General features: G+C 46.4%; 1 protein-coding gene across 1 annotated transcript; it reads left to right on the top strand.

Moving 5' to 3' along the window:
- The first annotated feature begins 1,041 nt into the window (after window positions 1-1,041).
- LOC121838073 (ribonuclease 3-like protein 2) lies at window positions 1,042-9,673 on the top strand. The gene is made up of 3 exons (XM_042294086.1): window positions 1,042-1,407; window positions 8,478-8,780; window positions 9,396-9,673. The coding sequence occupies exons 1-3, from the start codon at window positions 1,123-1,125 to the stop codon at window positions 9,567-9,569; spliced, it is 762 nt and encodes a 253-aa protein (XP_042150020.1). The 5' UTR covers window positions 1,042-1,122; the 3' UTR covers window positions 9,570-9,673.
- Window positions 9,674-15,964: the final 6,291 nt, after the last annotated feature.

Raw genomic sequence — 15,964 nt, 5'->3', positions numbered from 1 at the left:
GATCGGAAAGTCTCGTGAAGGTCGCTAGCCCCTCATCAGTAAAAGAGTATCACTGCGGCCGATGCTGTCTGTGTCGTGGTGCGCGTCGTTTGTTTTGGGTTGCAAAGTCTACCGTGTATGAATACACGATTATTTAGCCAGAATTTATAGTATTAGCATCTTGACATCCGCGGCAAATCACCAAGAAAATTGAAGCGGGTGAACCCACACTACCGAGAAAAGCATTTAATAATAGGAACATTGTTGCATTGCTCGGTTACACTCGTTTATTACAGTTACGGAAGATATATTAGAACAGTTTGTTCCACTTGTTTCAGTTGTCCTGCCAACCGTGCAGTTGCAGATCTTAACTAGAAGAGGCACTCTCTCCTCATCGCAACGCAGTAGATTTTTCAGACTCCAAAAAATTTACCCACACTATGGCACAGTAAAAGGGCAGAGGAACTCAATAGCATGGTAATTTCCAATACAGCGCTAACTTATTTTCATTCTAAATATTTATATTACTGCAAAAGCTAGACGTTAAAAAAAAAAAAAAAAAAAAAAAAACATAGAAGCTGCGATTTCACAGCCCACAGTACCAGTATTATGTTATCTGGGTTGGAATTTATTATTTTTTTAATTCCCGTGTTGATGGACCGATACAGCCATTTTAAAAGAAAAAATATTTAACATAAATATTCCAGTTCAGCCGGAGACAGGCATCAGTCGTGGTGATCCATGCTTTCCAACGTCTGCCTAGAGCAGACCGCGCACCCCACAGAAGCGATTATATAAATTTGGGCCGCACGCTGGACAACACGATTTCGATTTTCACTGAAGCACCGAACAGTACTGCATCCATTTCCGCTAGAATTGTTTTCCCACCGACAGTATGCGACAAAATAAACGCAAGAATCTACGCGTCTCGCGCGCGACCTTGGAGAGCCTATGGGGCGGCCGTTCTCCTATCCCCGCTTTGATGATGATGATGATAGCGCGACCGTAGCGCCACCTCTAGGTCGATCTCCCCTGGGTTCTGCAGCGCAAGCTTCCGCTCCACGTGCTCCGAGGTGGTGCGCGCTAGACCACTCGGTCACCGATCCCCCTGGAAACAACGACAATATCAAGCAACATCTAGCCATGAGCCAGACCAACAGGCTGCAGCGTCATCAGCGTGCGAAGAAGTCGAAGCAGCCGGCCGACCGGCCGTGGGTACCAAGACTGACCAGGAGCGGATCCTGGCTGGTCCTCACCGGGACCAGTGAGGTCCACGATGGCCGCGTCGTCCCTCGGGTTGTCGGGAGCCGTTTCTTCTGGACGAGGCCCGTACCGCGCGAGGACAGGGTCTCTGGGCCGGAGCTGGAGATCGTGGCCAGGCCTTACAGGGACATTGAAGCGAGGCTCAACTACACTTTCCGTGACAAGGTATGTGTATACCTTCCAGGTACATGGTCGACGACGGGTCTCAATGGTGCTGTTGTTGGAAGTGAGATGTGTATGTCGACGTCGATCGCGCCAGGCTGAAAGAGAAGCTCGGAAGTGGACTTCACATAGTGTCACTAAGCTTGACAAAAAAAGAAAAACAGTCATACGCAAACTATATAGGGATCCAGTGACTAACGCAACAGCATGCACTCATCCGATTGTCGCCGTCGCCCTCAGTTTCATGTGTTACAATTGTCAACGACAAAAAAATCGATACGTTTCGAACCTCGCTTGACACGACATGGAAAACCGGAAGAGGTTGTACCTTTCCAGCGCTTATCATTCGGGCAAAAAAGGCCTAATAGTCAAGAGCTTTTGGACATGCTCAGAACGCTTTCCACAGCCGAGTAGACGCAAAGACGCAAGCACGTAGAAGCCGCAACTTAATTTTCATATTGGGTTACGTGTATAGAGTGACCACGCGTTCCGCCACTCGCGGGACTGTCCCGCATTGAGGCTCATGGCCCATGTCCCGCAAGAAATTTTTCAAATCTTCAGAAGGTCCCGCATTTCACACTGTCGTAAAATTCATTACGCATCTCATAGTTGCTGCCCAACAACGGGGCACGAAGTCGCTGGTAAAAGAGTGAATCGCGATGGTACGCCATTTTCTATCCAAGCATTGCGGTTGCGACCGCCGTTCTTGCAGGAGATCTGACGCGCATGCGCGGTTGTGCCTCTTCTTTTGGTGACAAAATATTGCAAGAAAAAATTGCTCGCAAAAAGTAAAAATAAATAATTAAGTCATTGTAATTGTTTTCAAATCGTGCTGCGTCAGTGCAAAAAAGTTGCTGTATAATTTTTTTTTTTTTGTGGGGGGGGGGGGGGGGGGGGGGGGGGGGGGGGGGGGGGGGGGGGAGAGACGAACACACAAGGCAAAAAGAAACTTACATCTGTCAAAAAACAACAATAAGGTTCGAAATTTCTGTAGGAGCATGTAGGTAAAATAAGAATCGATAGGAAACAAGAAGGCCGTGAAAGATGTACTGCTTCTTCCTTCCTTTTAGATGCATTAAAGGGATACTTCAACGAAATTTGAAATATTCCCGTCGTGTTCAAAAATAGGTTGAATATGATCCACAATATCCCTAAATGACAATCGCACGTTTGTATTTGAGCCTGGTGGCTGTATTTTTCGTTATAAACGGCCCATTCTGGCAAGCGCTCGGAGAAGGCCCAGCGGAGACCACGTGACATCCAACGCAATCGTGACGTAGGTCGTCTCAGGGGACGAGCAAAGCTACGGCGAGGCTGACGGCGCGAGGATGGGCCTAGTCGTTCCAGCCACTAAAGCGGCTGCTTTTGCTACGAATTTTGAGTGACGGGTTAATCTTCTGTAATCTTGTAGGGGGACAATAGCGACTTCTGCGACACACAAAAGGCATTCAGGGAAGAGGGGAGTTCCTCCTGCCCCCATTCTCTCGTCGTGGCCGGAGGCGAGACAACCTCCGTCACTAGCTGTCAAGGTTCCTAGACGGGGCATTACAAGCGAGGCGTTAGCGACATCCACCAGGTGCTCTTTGCTAATCGTTTAATTTCGTTTTAAAATTCCTTTTCGAGACTTTTTTAACAAGATATTGGTATGTTCGATGTGATGCTGCTCCTTTGAACACATATAGACCAAAAAATGAGCGCCGAAATTTCGTTGTAGTATCCCTTTAAGCTCTGCTTGCAGTGGATTTTATGTTTTCAACTTAGATATATTTATTAACATATATACGTAGCATTAAAACTTAAAATATATCACTGGGAGAGAAAAATATTTGAGCTTGATTGCCCGCAAAAACAATTTGAAGAGCTGCAAATTGTATTGCGGCAATTAAGAAATATGATGTCTTGTCCAAAAGCATATTGTACAGCTCTGTAAAGTATGCTTTTGGACAAGACCTGATATTGAATGTGTTAGCAGAGCACATTTCGTGGCGTTTGCTAATAAATTTCCTCGAATAGTTATTTTTGCATGATGCTTTTTCAGTGTTGGGTAAAGTACATCTAAAAGGTACTTCAAGTAAAATGCAGAGTAAATGAGACGTGATGTACTTTAGGTAAAGTATTCAATACAACGGGTGCAACGTACTTGAAGTAAAGTACTATAAATTCAATGTACTTTGAAAGTAAAGTACAAGTATTTTAACACAATCTTTTATGATGCCCTTTCATTCCCCTATACAGTAATTTTTTAAACTGGTATACATTGCCCAGGGCCCAGGGGTAACCAGGGGTGAATGGCCTATTTTCAAAAACAAAGTCCAATATTTGATGAAGTCAAGTGGCCGCAGAGGATATATTTTCAGGAATGGAGCCAAATTCAGAGGTCCCTCTTCTGAATTGGCGCCCCTTGCACTGGATTGTTGCACTCAAGGGCGCTAAATGTAGTAGGAGAGAGCATGACGTCAGCCCCATAGGCTTCCGCAAGCAATACTCTGATAGAGGAGTGTCTTTCCTTAATGCAAAAAGCAGTGAGTGTGCAAGGGCGCTGGTGATAATTAATCATAATGTGACACCTGAGATTGGGGCGCGAAAATAAGGAATTTTTAAATAGAAGGTAAGAGACAAAAGAGAATGCCTCAAAACATTGTGACGTTCTCCTCTGTTGTCTTTTACTTCGACTTGAAAATTCAATTTTTCAGCACCACAGTCTCAGGTGCTACATTATGATTAATTTTGCTCTCCTGATATTTTAATCCTCCTCGCTTGCGCCGACCGACCGAGAAGTAGAGAGAGTTTAAAAAGCCACGGGAAAGCCGCCCCCAGAACAAACGGAGCGATGCATCGTCGGCTCACGTTTTGGCGAGATTAGAATATCCCTCCCACTTTTTCTTCTGAGTTGACAAAGCATCATTTCGTGATACAAATTTAACAAAACAAAATTGGGGAATGTACTTTGAAGTCGGGAATTGTACTTTCCTCGGAAAGTACCAGAAAGAAATACTTGAAGTACAAGTACATACTCAGAGAATGTACTTCAAGGAAAGTATAAGTCTCCTAAACCTACTTGAAGTAATACTTTAAGTACAATGTACTTAAAGTACCTCCCAACACTGCTTTTTAACCTGAAACTGTGGCGGATGGAGGGGCGAAACTGTTCCTCCTTCTGCCCGTCTCGGGTTAAAAAGCATCATGGTAAACTTCCACCAGCTCGACTGAGCACTAAGTTCTTTTTTTTTTGCAGTTGCCACAGTCGAAATATAATAGCGTTCTTCTCTTACAACTACAACCCCCTCCCCCCCCCCCCCCCCTCTCTCTCTCTCTCCGCGGGTCAGCGTGTCTTGCATTTCGCTAGCAGGAAGGTGGTCACCCTAGTTACGTTGGACGTAACTCGAAACCTTGGGGTAAAGTTACGTCGGACGTAACTTTAATTTTTATTTCTGGTTCCGTCGTACGTTACGCTAGACACTGCGAAATTCCGTAATGCGACGTTGATTTGTGAAAATGGATTAACATTCGATTACAAGATTAGGCGGTCACGTCCGTTACGTGGCGTGCATCTGGTCATTCTGCCGATGAGACAATGAGACGATATCTTGTTTAGACAATACAAAGGCTCAGGGCAAAGTTCAGTTCAGTTCTGCGAATCACAAACGTGGGCATTCCCAGCGTCCCACGGACTGTGAAGGGGGTTGCATGCAGTCGTACTTCATTGATGCTCGCGTGTTCGAGAAGCGTCACGCGTTGCTAATATACGTTACACATCCTGTGTGAATTTGTTGTTCTTAAAACCTCAGGCTGAAAAAAAAAAAAAAAAAAAGCCTGATTAGCCAACAGAGCGAACTATTCACAGCACATGGAGCTCACGCTTGTCCACGACCGGCTTACGCAAGAAGGATGACTTTGACGATGTCGAGTGCGCGCGCTGGAGTCGTTACGGCCGGTTCGCTGGCAGCACGCGCTCAGCAGCAACGGGGGCATATGGCCGTCGCCGTATATCCAGTCATGGTTACGTTACTTTTAAAAAGTAATTCGTTACAGTTAAGTTACTTTTAGAAAAAAGTAGCGAAGTTACCGTTACAGTTACCGCAACAAAAGAGTAACTCGTTACAGTTACAGTTACTTTTAAAAAGTAACGACGTTACTTTTCAGTTACTTTTCTATAACACAAAAAAAAATTAGAAAAAATTAGAAAACGCCCCTCACAACGTTTTATTGCATAAAATTAAAAAGTACGCTTTTTACTTCACATTGTAACTTAGCAGCAGTTGCTTCTCGAAGTTAGTGTTTGAAAGATTCCACGCCAGAGTAGTGGCGCAAATCAAAATACGAAACATGCGCAGTGCGGAGTAGTGGCGCTAATCAAAATACGAGACATGCACAGTGTCCTTCCCGTGTATTGTTGTTTCACGGTTGATTCACCCGATTAAAATGCGTTTGTGCAGAAAAAAGAAAAAACACAACATCGGTAGTGCTTCAAGACACTAAGATGTAAGTGTTCAGTCACAAAGTACAAGTGCGTGCGTAAAGATAACTAGATATTTTTTCATAAAATCTACACGTGGCTATATTCGGGTCGTGACTCACGAGAAAGAACGTATTCACAACTTTGTGCAAGGGCAACTTGACACTCGAAATGTCGGAATAGACGATTTGGAAAGTGCAAGGAATGGCTAAATTGCACCCTCGTTCAGTGATATATTATTCATAAAACACTGGAAAGTAACGACAAAAGTAACGTCGTTACTTTCATCGTTACCTCAGAAAAAAGTAATAGAACTACAGTTACAAGTTACATTTTTAAAAAGTAACTCGTTACAGTTACAAGTTACCAAAAAAGTAACAAAGTTTTAGTAACGCGTTACTAGTAACGCGTTACTACCTAAGGCTACATATATCTCTGCTCGTGAGAACAAGCGCGCGCAATTGCAGGCTTTATGAAGTTCCTTTCATACGCCGCATCATAGCCTCCTACATATTGACAAAGCCTGGCAGATCGCCACGAGAAGCGGCCGCCGAAATACAACGGATGAGAGGAGAGCCACATGACCGGCGCCACGCTGCGGCAAGACGCCAAAACACGCTTCTCTCGAGCGAACAAGTGTGTTTCGGGTCCTCGCCGCTTCAAAAGCTGTGCGCTCACGTTCAGGTTCCTCGAGAAATGGCTCTTTGATATGTGATATGTTCTCTGCTACCAGATCCTCGCGCTCCAAATCTGCTACCGGGCGCTCTATGGCTCCGACGTCGTCGAACTGCCAGACTTTGTGAGTATGCAGGAGGCTATGGGCGCATGTACCCGCACGCGTAACCACGAGGGGTGACTGGTTAAGAACGCACTAGAAGCTCGAGCACGCGCTCGTTGCCTTCCGTCGTGCTTCGGCTGTGGCTGCTCACGAGGCACCGAAGTATCGTCGAGGGCAGGATGCTCGCCCTGGGTGGGCAGAGCTCCTCTGCATCTTTTCAATGCCAGCATGTGAGTGAAATTACACTTTTTGGTAACGACAGTAGGTTGCTGGTACGCTCCATAATTTCTCTGAAACCTCTAAGATGACTGAAGGTCTGGATTGAACAAATAATGCGAAAGTAAACACTTTTTCTTTTTGTATAAGGTGCTTAACGCTGCTATTAATTCTCGCGGAGAAGAACCTCCGTTTATGCCCCCCCCCCCCCCCCCCCCCCACTCCCTCCGACAAAACAAGCCTGCTTTTCTTCCTTTGTAACTTTCAATCTGACCCGCATACAACTAATAATAATTCTGACATATTTTTGCTTTCACTTCATGTACATGCCTAAGGCCTGCCAGCTCTTTGGGGGCACAATAATGCATGAAATGATTGATTGATTGACTGGCTGGATTGGTAGCTTTTTTCCTACCTAAAGAAATAAATTTTAAGAAAAGGACATTTAAAATAAAGAAATTATTATTTCGGAAAAACGTCATCAACTGTGACAGACATTAGGGTATGACCGCAAAGCGATGACTGGCGTACTAATTACCTATAATGCAATAATTAACGTTCTGATTAAGTTAATTATAACTTTAGACGTCCTATACGTTCAACACGATCGATAGCGTTACAGGGAGGGAATCCGTTCTTTTATTTCAAGTGCCCTCTAAGACATTATTTATGTTAATGTTCTATATAATGGTGTCCCGCATTTATGAGGATGTTTTTTTAGTCTTCACGAATTTATTCAAAAAAAATATCGCGAAAGCTACACGAATGCGGTTTGTGCAATTGAGTATATGGCCAGGGTGACGTAATATAGGGGACTAATCGTCAAAATAAATCGGCTAATTAATAAAGGTACGTTAATTAACTTTCTAATTATTGAAAATAAACATAGGTTCCAAATGCAAACTTGCTGAGCGTCGTCGAAATCAACTAAATCAACCAAGTTTAGAGCAACTTGGAGCACATGGGAAGCACAGTGGACCGCTTGTGCAGCGGGAACAATTGTTACCAGTGAGAAAACAAGATTAGCTGCAGAAACCTCTATTGTTTGTTGTCTATGAATTGCGATAGCATTCGTCATGAGGCTCACACGACGTCTAAAACGTCTGGAACTTTGAGGTCGAGGACGACCTCAAAGTTCCAGAGGCAGCTATAGAAGGCTGTCGCATTAATACGAGACGGAAAACCCGCTCGGGTGTGCTCCAAGTCTTTCTAAATTGATTTTGTAGTTTTCGATGACGCTCAGCAAGTTTTCAATTGGAACCATATGCTTTATTTTAATTAATTTTATTAGTCTAGTTATTGTGACGATTACCCCCTTATATTATGTCCCCCTGGCCATATAACAAACCGCATTCGTGTAGCTTTAACGTTTTTTTTTCTTTTTTTTTTTGCTTTTTTTTAACATCTGTAAAGCTTAAGAATAGCCACCCTGCAGAACGATGTTTCGCAACTCCTTACTCCGCAATGTTTGATAAATGATGATGATGAGGAGGAGGTGGCGGTGAAGCGCTTTCATCTCATAACAGGACTGTACATTGGTTTTGTTTTCCGAATGTTGTTTAATTCTGAAAACCGGAGACTGGCTCCTGACCGACTGCCTCCTGAGGACGATTCTCACCGTAGGGCCTGCTTCTGGACGCGTTCACACACGACTCATTCCCGAAGGAACTGCGCGTGACCTCCGGCAGCATGCGACCCATGGACTTCCTGGGTGACGCGCTGCTCAAACTGCTCATCTCGACGCATCTGTATGGCTGCCTGGACCCGCTGACCAACAGGAACTTGACGGAGACGAGGCAGAAGCTCGAGTGCAACCGGTTCTTCGCTTACCTGGCCGTGCGCCACGGCATGCACAAGTTCCTGCGGTCGGCCTCTGGCAGTCTCAACGACGAAGTGGTCAGATACGCACAGAGCGTCGGAGACAGGGTCAGTGCTCTTTCTTGCTTGCCGTGGTTATACTTGATGAGCCAGAGTTGCGCGTCTGTTTTCCACGTGTCGCCGCGCCGCTATTCGACGAGATCGAACAAGGGAGGAGCAAAGAATCCTAGTGCCGTGCAGGAAAGCCACCGTTACGGCCGTTTCGACGACGTTGTACGCGCTTCGGAGTATGTTCCCAAAATGTTCCCCTTCTTTTGCCTCCTCCTTTCCTGTTTTCCAACAAGAGGAAAAGGAGTGCGCGGCGCGCGCAGTCACGTGGCGAGCAAAGAATTCCGGGCCGTGCAGGAAAGCGGAGTAATTCGCTACTGTGAATCACAGTAGCGTTCATCACAGTCTCTGATGAACGCGCAACTCTGGATCGAGCTTATACACGGACTCTAGTCCAGTCCAACCACGACCGTCCAAGCAAAAAACGGCTGCATTCACCAGGGCAATACATGCTGACGCATTTAAAAATAAGCTGTTGATTTAACGTTGCAGGACCATGTGCCCACAAAACGAGTTTCCCCGAAAAGCAGTGTCGACGCCTTTCGTTTCCACGCTGGAACCACGAACTAAACCCTCGATAAGTTGCGGATGAGATGTAAAATTCTGTGTACGCAGGACTACACGGCCATAGTGGCGCAGATGCCTCCGAAGCCTCTGGCCGATCTGTTCGAGGCCCTCGCTGCGGCGGTGTACCTGGACTCCAACCTGGACCTCGATGCGCTCTGGTGCGTCGTCTACCCGATCTTCCGGTCCCACATAGACAGGGAACTTGGACACTCGCCCGCATAATACCGACTGAGGCCATCACGTTGCGCTTCAAACTAGCCGGCTCCGTATGTTCAATGGGAGACTGAAGGGGCATCAATAAACGGTTGCTGGCCCCGTGAGATATACTCCCACTGTCGGCTCTCAAATTTCTCAAAGTTGGTGGTCGACCAGATGCTTATTTGAGGTCCCTCTGATGATTTCTATCCGTGACGTCACCACCAGGATTATCATTTGCCAGCGACAATTTCTATGGTGTGAGTACACGGTGGAAGCTTGTATACTGCCGCGTCTTTAAACCAAACGCCGCCAAAATTGAAAGTCTGATATTCTGAAAGTAAAATTAAGCTTGTTTACCTCCTAAACGCGCGCCCGTGTGCTTCTGTTTCCTCCCGACCTCAGCCAATGACGGCGTGCGCTTGGCTGCCTCGGCATCGCGCGTTCCCGGCGCATTAGGGAGTTTTCGTAGACCGCGCTGCCCCCTCCGCTAGGCGTTCCGCAACGAAAAAGTTGCTACTGCCCCTGCGCGCCGATAGCCTTGACTGTGGAGTTCCCGCTATCGTAGCGGGTTGCGGAGGGCCTTGCGGGACGGCGAAAACGATCTACGAAAACTCCCTATTGTCTATGTTTCCCTTTGATTGGCACGCTCTTCCTTGCGTTCCGATGCGCGAAAGACGCACGACGCACTTTGAAACTCGCCATATATATTTCGGTCCAGACGCAGCCGACGCTATGAGGTAAATTTTCGTAGCTCGCTTTTGCCCGGAGCTCTACAGTCAAGGCCACGGACGCGCGGCGCGGGTGCAGTAGCGGCTTCATTCGTTGCGGAGGGCTTAGCGGAGGGGGAAACGCGGTCTACGAATAATAGGAGCAATCGAGCACCGTCAAAAGCGCCTAGATCTTTTCTGTTGATGATTGGATCAGCGACGATAGAGCATGTGCTGCCGCAGGTTCGAATATGAAATGCGAACAGTGACGGAATGTTTAGCCCACCACCGGCGCAGCGCAGGGACGGCGCCAGACTTCTCTTAGTGAGGGGGCAGTAGGGAGGCGCACGGCATTTTTGGGGAGGCATGAGCTTTCGATCCGACTTAAAGAACAAACATCCAGGGACGATGACTTGGCACTTCGGGAGTTTTTAATAGAAATCAGCTCAGTTTATTTCATAATTTTACAACCTATGTACAACTCTGGTTAATGTAGCATTTCACCTGCAAAATATTCAGGCATGTTTACATTCCGCAATACTAAATAAGCACGCTCACGCTTGTCGTGACTCATCATCTGCTCTTTAGGCAGTCCCCTGAAACCGGAGCACGTCAGCGATCATGTACATGTAGTGGCGATTCTCCCTTCTTTGCTGAATACGCCTGGCAAAGGTACACGGCGACTGATTTAGCCGCGCCACTTTTCTTCATCTCCTTGAAGGAAGCCGATATGTTTGGGACATCTTGCGTGCCGCACTGTTGGAGTGGCGTCGTAGTCCGCCTTCCTTCTGAAGAGCTTTCTTCCAGTTTCGATAGCCCTCTGTCAAAATGCAGCACTTCCACTGTTTTCCTCCCTCCCTCCCTACCTCCCTCTCTCCCCTCTCTCTCTTTCTCTCCCTCCCTCCCCCCCCCCCAAAAAAAAACAAAAAAAAACAAACAGAACAGAAACACTTTCAGCTTTCCTCCAACCTCTAGGGATAGTCCCTCGAAGGGACTCCGTGCCTGCCCCAGGGTCACTAATGATGGGAGCATGGCAGTTCTCGAACCGCCAGGCTCACCAAAGTTGCTTCAAGGACCCCATAGAGACTTGAAATAAGCAGGATGACCTAGACACATCAAAGCCGCCCCTTGGGAACCCGCCAGTCGGCCCGAGCGTGTCAGGACTTTGGGAGATTTGTCTGGCAGGTACGAAGCGACGGTGAAGTGCAGATGAGATTTCAAATCTCTCCGAGTAATCATTTGGGTGAAGCTACTTTCAGGAAGTATTTTGAAAATACTTCCTGAAAGTAGAAGGAAATAAAGCGGACGGCACGAAAAAGCTCGAAACGTCCGGTATGAGACCTCTTTAGGGTGGCTATCCTTCAAGCCAATGCCTTTTCTATGGGACGAGGAAATTAGGAAAATGACGAGCCATGTAGCGTATGTGGGTCTGCGCGCGAAAATTAGTGCGAGGGGGGGGGGGGGGGGGGGGGGGTGTAAAGGCTGGCATATTTTTGGGGTGGCAGGACAAATTTTAGGGGAGGCGCCCGCCACCCCTCGCCTCCCTTTGGCGCCGTCCCTGGCGCAGCGTCGAAGCTTCGGTTCTGCATGGGCGAGGCTCAAACTTCATTGGAGTCGGATCGACGCACCTTTACAGCGCCGTATATACACTGTCCACCAGACTGGTGTCCTTTACTTGAAAAATGTAATGGATTACAATTACGAATTACCAAACCTCAAATGTAACGAATAGCCGTTACCAATTACTTTCGCTGAAAAGTGACGGATTAGTTTACTGTAAAGCACCAGAGATCCCTAATTTTAATGTCATATATTAAAAAAAAAGAATACTTTGGAAAGCCAGAAAACAATTTCATTGCTTTGCGGCGATTTTTATATACTTGATCTGGCGTCGGTAAACGAGGTTTGTAAAACGTCTCTAAAACTAGACAGGAGAGTTTGTTGATATAATATATTTGAATATTTAAATATCGGTCATGTAGAATATAAAACACAACAGACGCGGACGACGTGTCTGTTTACTCAACAGACAGTTTTCTAAAATGCATATGCAACTAGCCCACCTTAATATTTTAGTAAAGTTTCTTCCTTTCCGTGTGTATCCTATCCAGACCCAGTTTCTTATTACATTGATTTAACCGCCATTTCAACCTCCCGAGCAAAATTCTTAGCACTTGTTCCGTCAGTGAGTACTTGACCTTCGCGCTATTTATTTCTAAAATGCTCAACACTCACGGAGACGGTAGTTTCCTGTCTTTTTTGTCGAACGCCACTTTGACAAAACTCCGATGTCGGCGGCGGCGAAAACTTACGTTGCGGACGTCGAGTGAAGCAACACGAGCGGTGCCAACTCCATTTCACAATCTCCTTTTACTTTTTTTTTTGTCGCAGCCGAGGTAAACATTTTGTTTAGTGCAAAGAAGTTTTGGGGGTATTTTTTGAGAAAGTCAATGCAGTTATTCTGCCAGGGTTGAACAAATTTTCATTAAAAGAGGCACTGGCATCCCTCAAAATTATTTATTTTTATTTTTTGCCAGTCGATTTATTATGGAGTCAGAAGACTACCCAGTCAATATTTTGCTACAGCGTCGCATATATTTTTAATAAAGTAAAAAAAAACGCAACTGCTCGAATCCGAAACCGAAGTGGGGAGGAAGAAGAAATATAGAGGAGGAGAGGGTTGGTGGAAGTCACGCGGCTGTGCAGCTTTTTTTTTTTTTTCTCCTATCAACGTATTTGCAGCTTTTTAGGAGCCACAAAAAAATGAGTGTCATATTTCTTTTCTATTCTTATATTTGGTGGTTGTGTCTAAACCATAGAAAACGGCTCGTGACCACGGAGAAGAGAGTGAGCATGACTCAAACTAGAGCACTATATACACGTTTGCAAGTCCGGCTTCAGGGCGCTGCCATCTTGCCTGTCTGGGGTGCGCTTGGACCAGTCATAATCCGATTACGAAGCCTTGCTAAGGCGTCGTAATCGGATTATGGCCGCTCCCGAGAGCGCACCCCACTGAGGAAGATGGCGGCGCCCCGAGACCGGACTTGCAAACGTGTATAGCTCCTTCGGAGCAGAGTAGCGCAGAGCCGTATACGGCTCTGGAGTAGCGCAATCTAGAACGCCGTCTCTCGGCGACTAGCGGCTAACGCCCGCGGAGTTTCCAACTGCGGTCAGAAATGCATGGAGAACGTGAGAAAATCGTTGTTTCTTCAGTATTGTGGGGCTGTACGGAATGGCAATTGTTTTTGACATAATAATAAAACATTTTAGAATAGTTTGCGCTAAGTTTTGTACCACGCAAGGACTAAACTTTTTTTTAAAAAAATTGCCTCAGCGGCATCATGCAGCAGACGACACGGCGACGTCACACCATTCACGTGACCCGCTCCGGCCAACCCGAAAAGCCCGTCTCCGCTGCGAGCAAAAATCGTCTGCTTCAAACGCCATTGCCTTGGAAATTGCCTTCTCAAAATTTACACACGCATCCGATATTATTAAGACTTTGATAAAGTGTTTAGTGCTTCACTAACTTCACGACAGACTAGTTCTGAAAAGTGTGAACTCGCCGTTCGTTTTTTAATCAGCCGTGTTGTGTCGGTCTCCATGTATTCTGGAACCCTGAGTACCACGTGACTCGCGCCGAGCCGCTCTGTCGGCCATGTTGTCGGCAAAACACGGGGTTCAAAGGATTGCGCTACTCTGCTCCGTAGGAGCTATATAGTGCTCTAACTCAAACCGGCCAGTTCTCAATCGGCGGTTTTCGGGCGGAAAGAAAACGAATTTCGAGCTGCGAATTGTTTTCTGAGTATAGTTGGGCTCAAATATGTCATGTACAAATAAAAACCTGTGCCAGTATAAATACCTTCCCGTCAACTGTGCTTGAGGTCAATGCTATCTGAAACCAATTTGAGCTCTTTGCAACGACTGAAAAATATTGCCCACGGCACAGTTTCCTTTAAAAGAACACAAAACTTAAAAAATAAAACTATCTTTGAGTCGCATGTATTGGTGTGGGGCAGTCTACCGCTAAACAGCCCGACTTCATGCGTGTTCGCATAAAAAAAAAAAAAAGTATTAAAAGTGCCCTCAGAGATGAAAGGCATGATGACCTAGTCCTTTGTTCACATTGGGTGATCGGAAGTATGAAAACAATAAAGTTTCCGTATCACACTTAGTGGCAGAGAGTCCATGTTCTGGAAATGCTGGGAAACCGAAACTCAAGAACTTGACGCTGTCAAGATGGCCGTGTGCACAGTGTTGCCAGACCACCAAGCAGGTTCGCATATGGTCTATTCAGCGAAAATATTTTTCCGCGGAAAAAATATCCCGCTAAATTTATTGGAAAAACTGGCGTCATGTGACATCACACGTGACGTCACGAGGGTGAAATATTCCCGCTAAATTTAGCAAAAAAATTTCCCCCCCAATTTAGCGGGAAAATTTTGCCCTCGTGATGTCACATGTGACGTTATAAGAGACGTCCCATAATGCAACGCGCGGTTACGCCGACGGCGTCGCCGCTCAAGCCGGAAACGGGCGCCTCCGCCACCTAAGAACTGCGCTCTAAAAGCTCTTTTTAGGAAATTTTATTGGAGATCAGTGCAAAATGACAGGAGCACACTTTGTTTGCATAAAATTCTAGTTTACAGAGTTTTACGGCCCAATTAATATTTTGATATAGCCATGTCGCACCGGCGACTTCAAGTAGCGCGTCCCCAGCGCGTCCCGACCTCGGCTGAATAAATCGCGGTGCGCCCGCTTGGGAGGTGGAGGTTGGCAGCCCTGAACTACTGTGTACGTTTCGGCATAGTTTCGGCGCCAGATAGCGCCACCGTCCCCTGCACGACTAGACCTGGAATGTTTCTTATGAATTGAATATTTCAGAAACAAAATCGCACAAAGGTGACGTACTGAACCTTCGGCTCAGAAACACTTCCTTTGATTTGCTTACTCTCAAAACTCTGACTGACTGACAAAATCGCACCACAATTTAACGCGGAACGCAAGAGTCCGGCGTTTGACTTCATTCGAACGAGACAAATACAGCCTTTATCTCCAGTGCACTCGTCGAACGGCCGGGTTAGAACGCGGAACGTCGGGTCTGGCGTTTGGCTCTCGCATTCGAACCGGTTCGATGAGTGCAGTGATGACAAAGGAAGGCAGCTACTGCCAATGCCGAATTCACGACGAAGATGGGGTGGTTGGTTGGGAAAATGAATTAGTACAAAAATGCATTCCAATCCCAAAGGTAGAAAATTGCTGGAAAATGTTTAGGGAACTGCAAATTTATAGTATTGAGTATTCCGCTGCACCAGGACTCTTTTGGATCAGGGCGGTCGCTCCCGAAGAAGCCGAAGAAGCGTCGCAGGCACTGTAAAAGCAATAGTAAAAAATTGAGGCTAGGTGGCGCAAGATGCTGCCAAATTCGAAATAACCACTACTTTCTCTGTCACTAGACCTGTGCGCCGGTCAGAAATCGCCGGCGGCGGCGCGCCGGTGTTTGTACCTCCGGCGGCGGCGTGTTGACGGCGCGGGGATCAACGGACCGGCGGCGGCGTGGCGCGGAAGAGGGAGGGCAGGAGGGGGGTGTAAATTAGAGAGTGAGGAGGAGACAGAAAGGAGTCGTTTGAATTTGCAAAACAAGATGCAAATAACCATAAAAAAAAACACACTTTTTTTTTTTTTTTTTGTGAAGAGTGCGTTTGTTAGAGG

This window comes from Ixodes scapularis, unplaced genomic scaffold (assembly GCF_016920785.2).
Source record: "Ixodes scapularis isolate PalLabHiFi unplaced genomic scaffold, ASM1692078v2 PGA_scaffold5__190_contigs__length_132052651, whole genome shotgun sequence".
Taxonomy (NCBI): domain Eukaryota; kingdom Metazoa; phylum Arthropoda; class Arachnida; order Ixodida; family Ixodidae; genus Ixodes; species Ixodes scapularis.
Note: the sequence above shows the minus strand (reverse complement) of the source record. Positions and strands in the feature narration are given on the sequence as shown.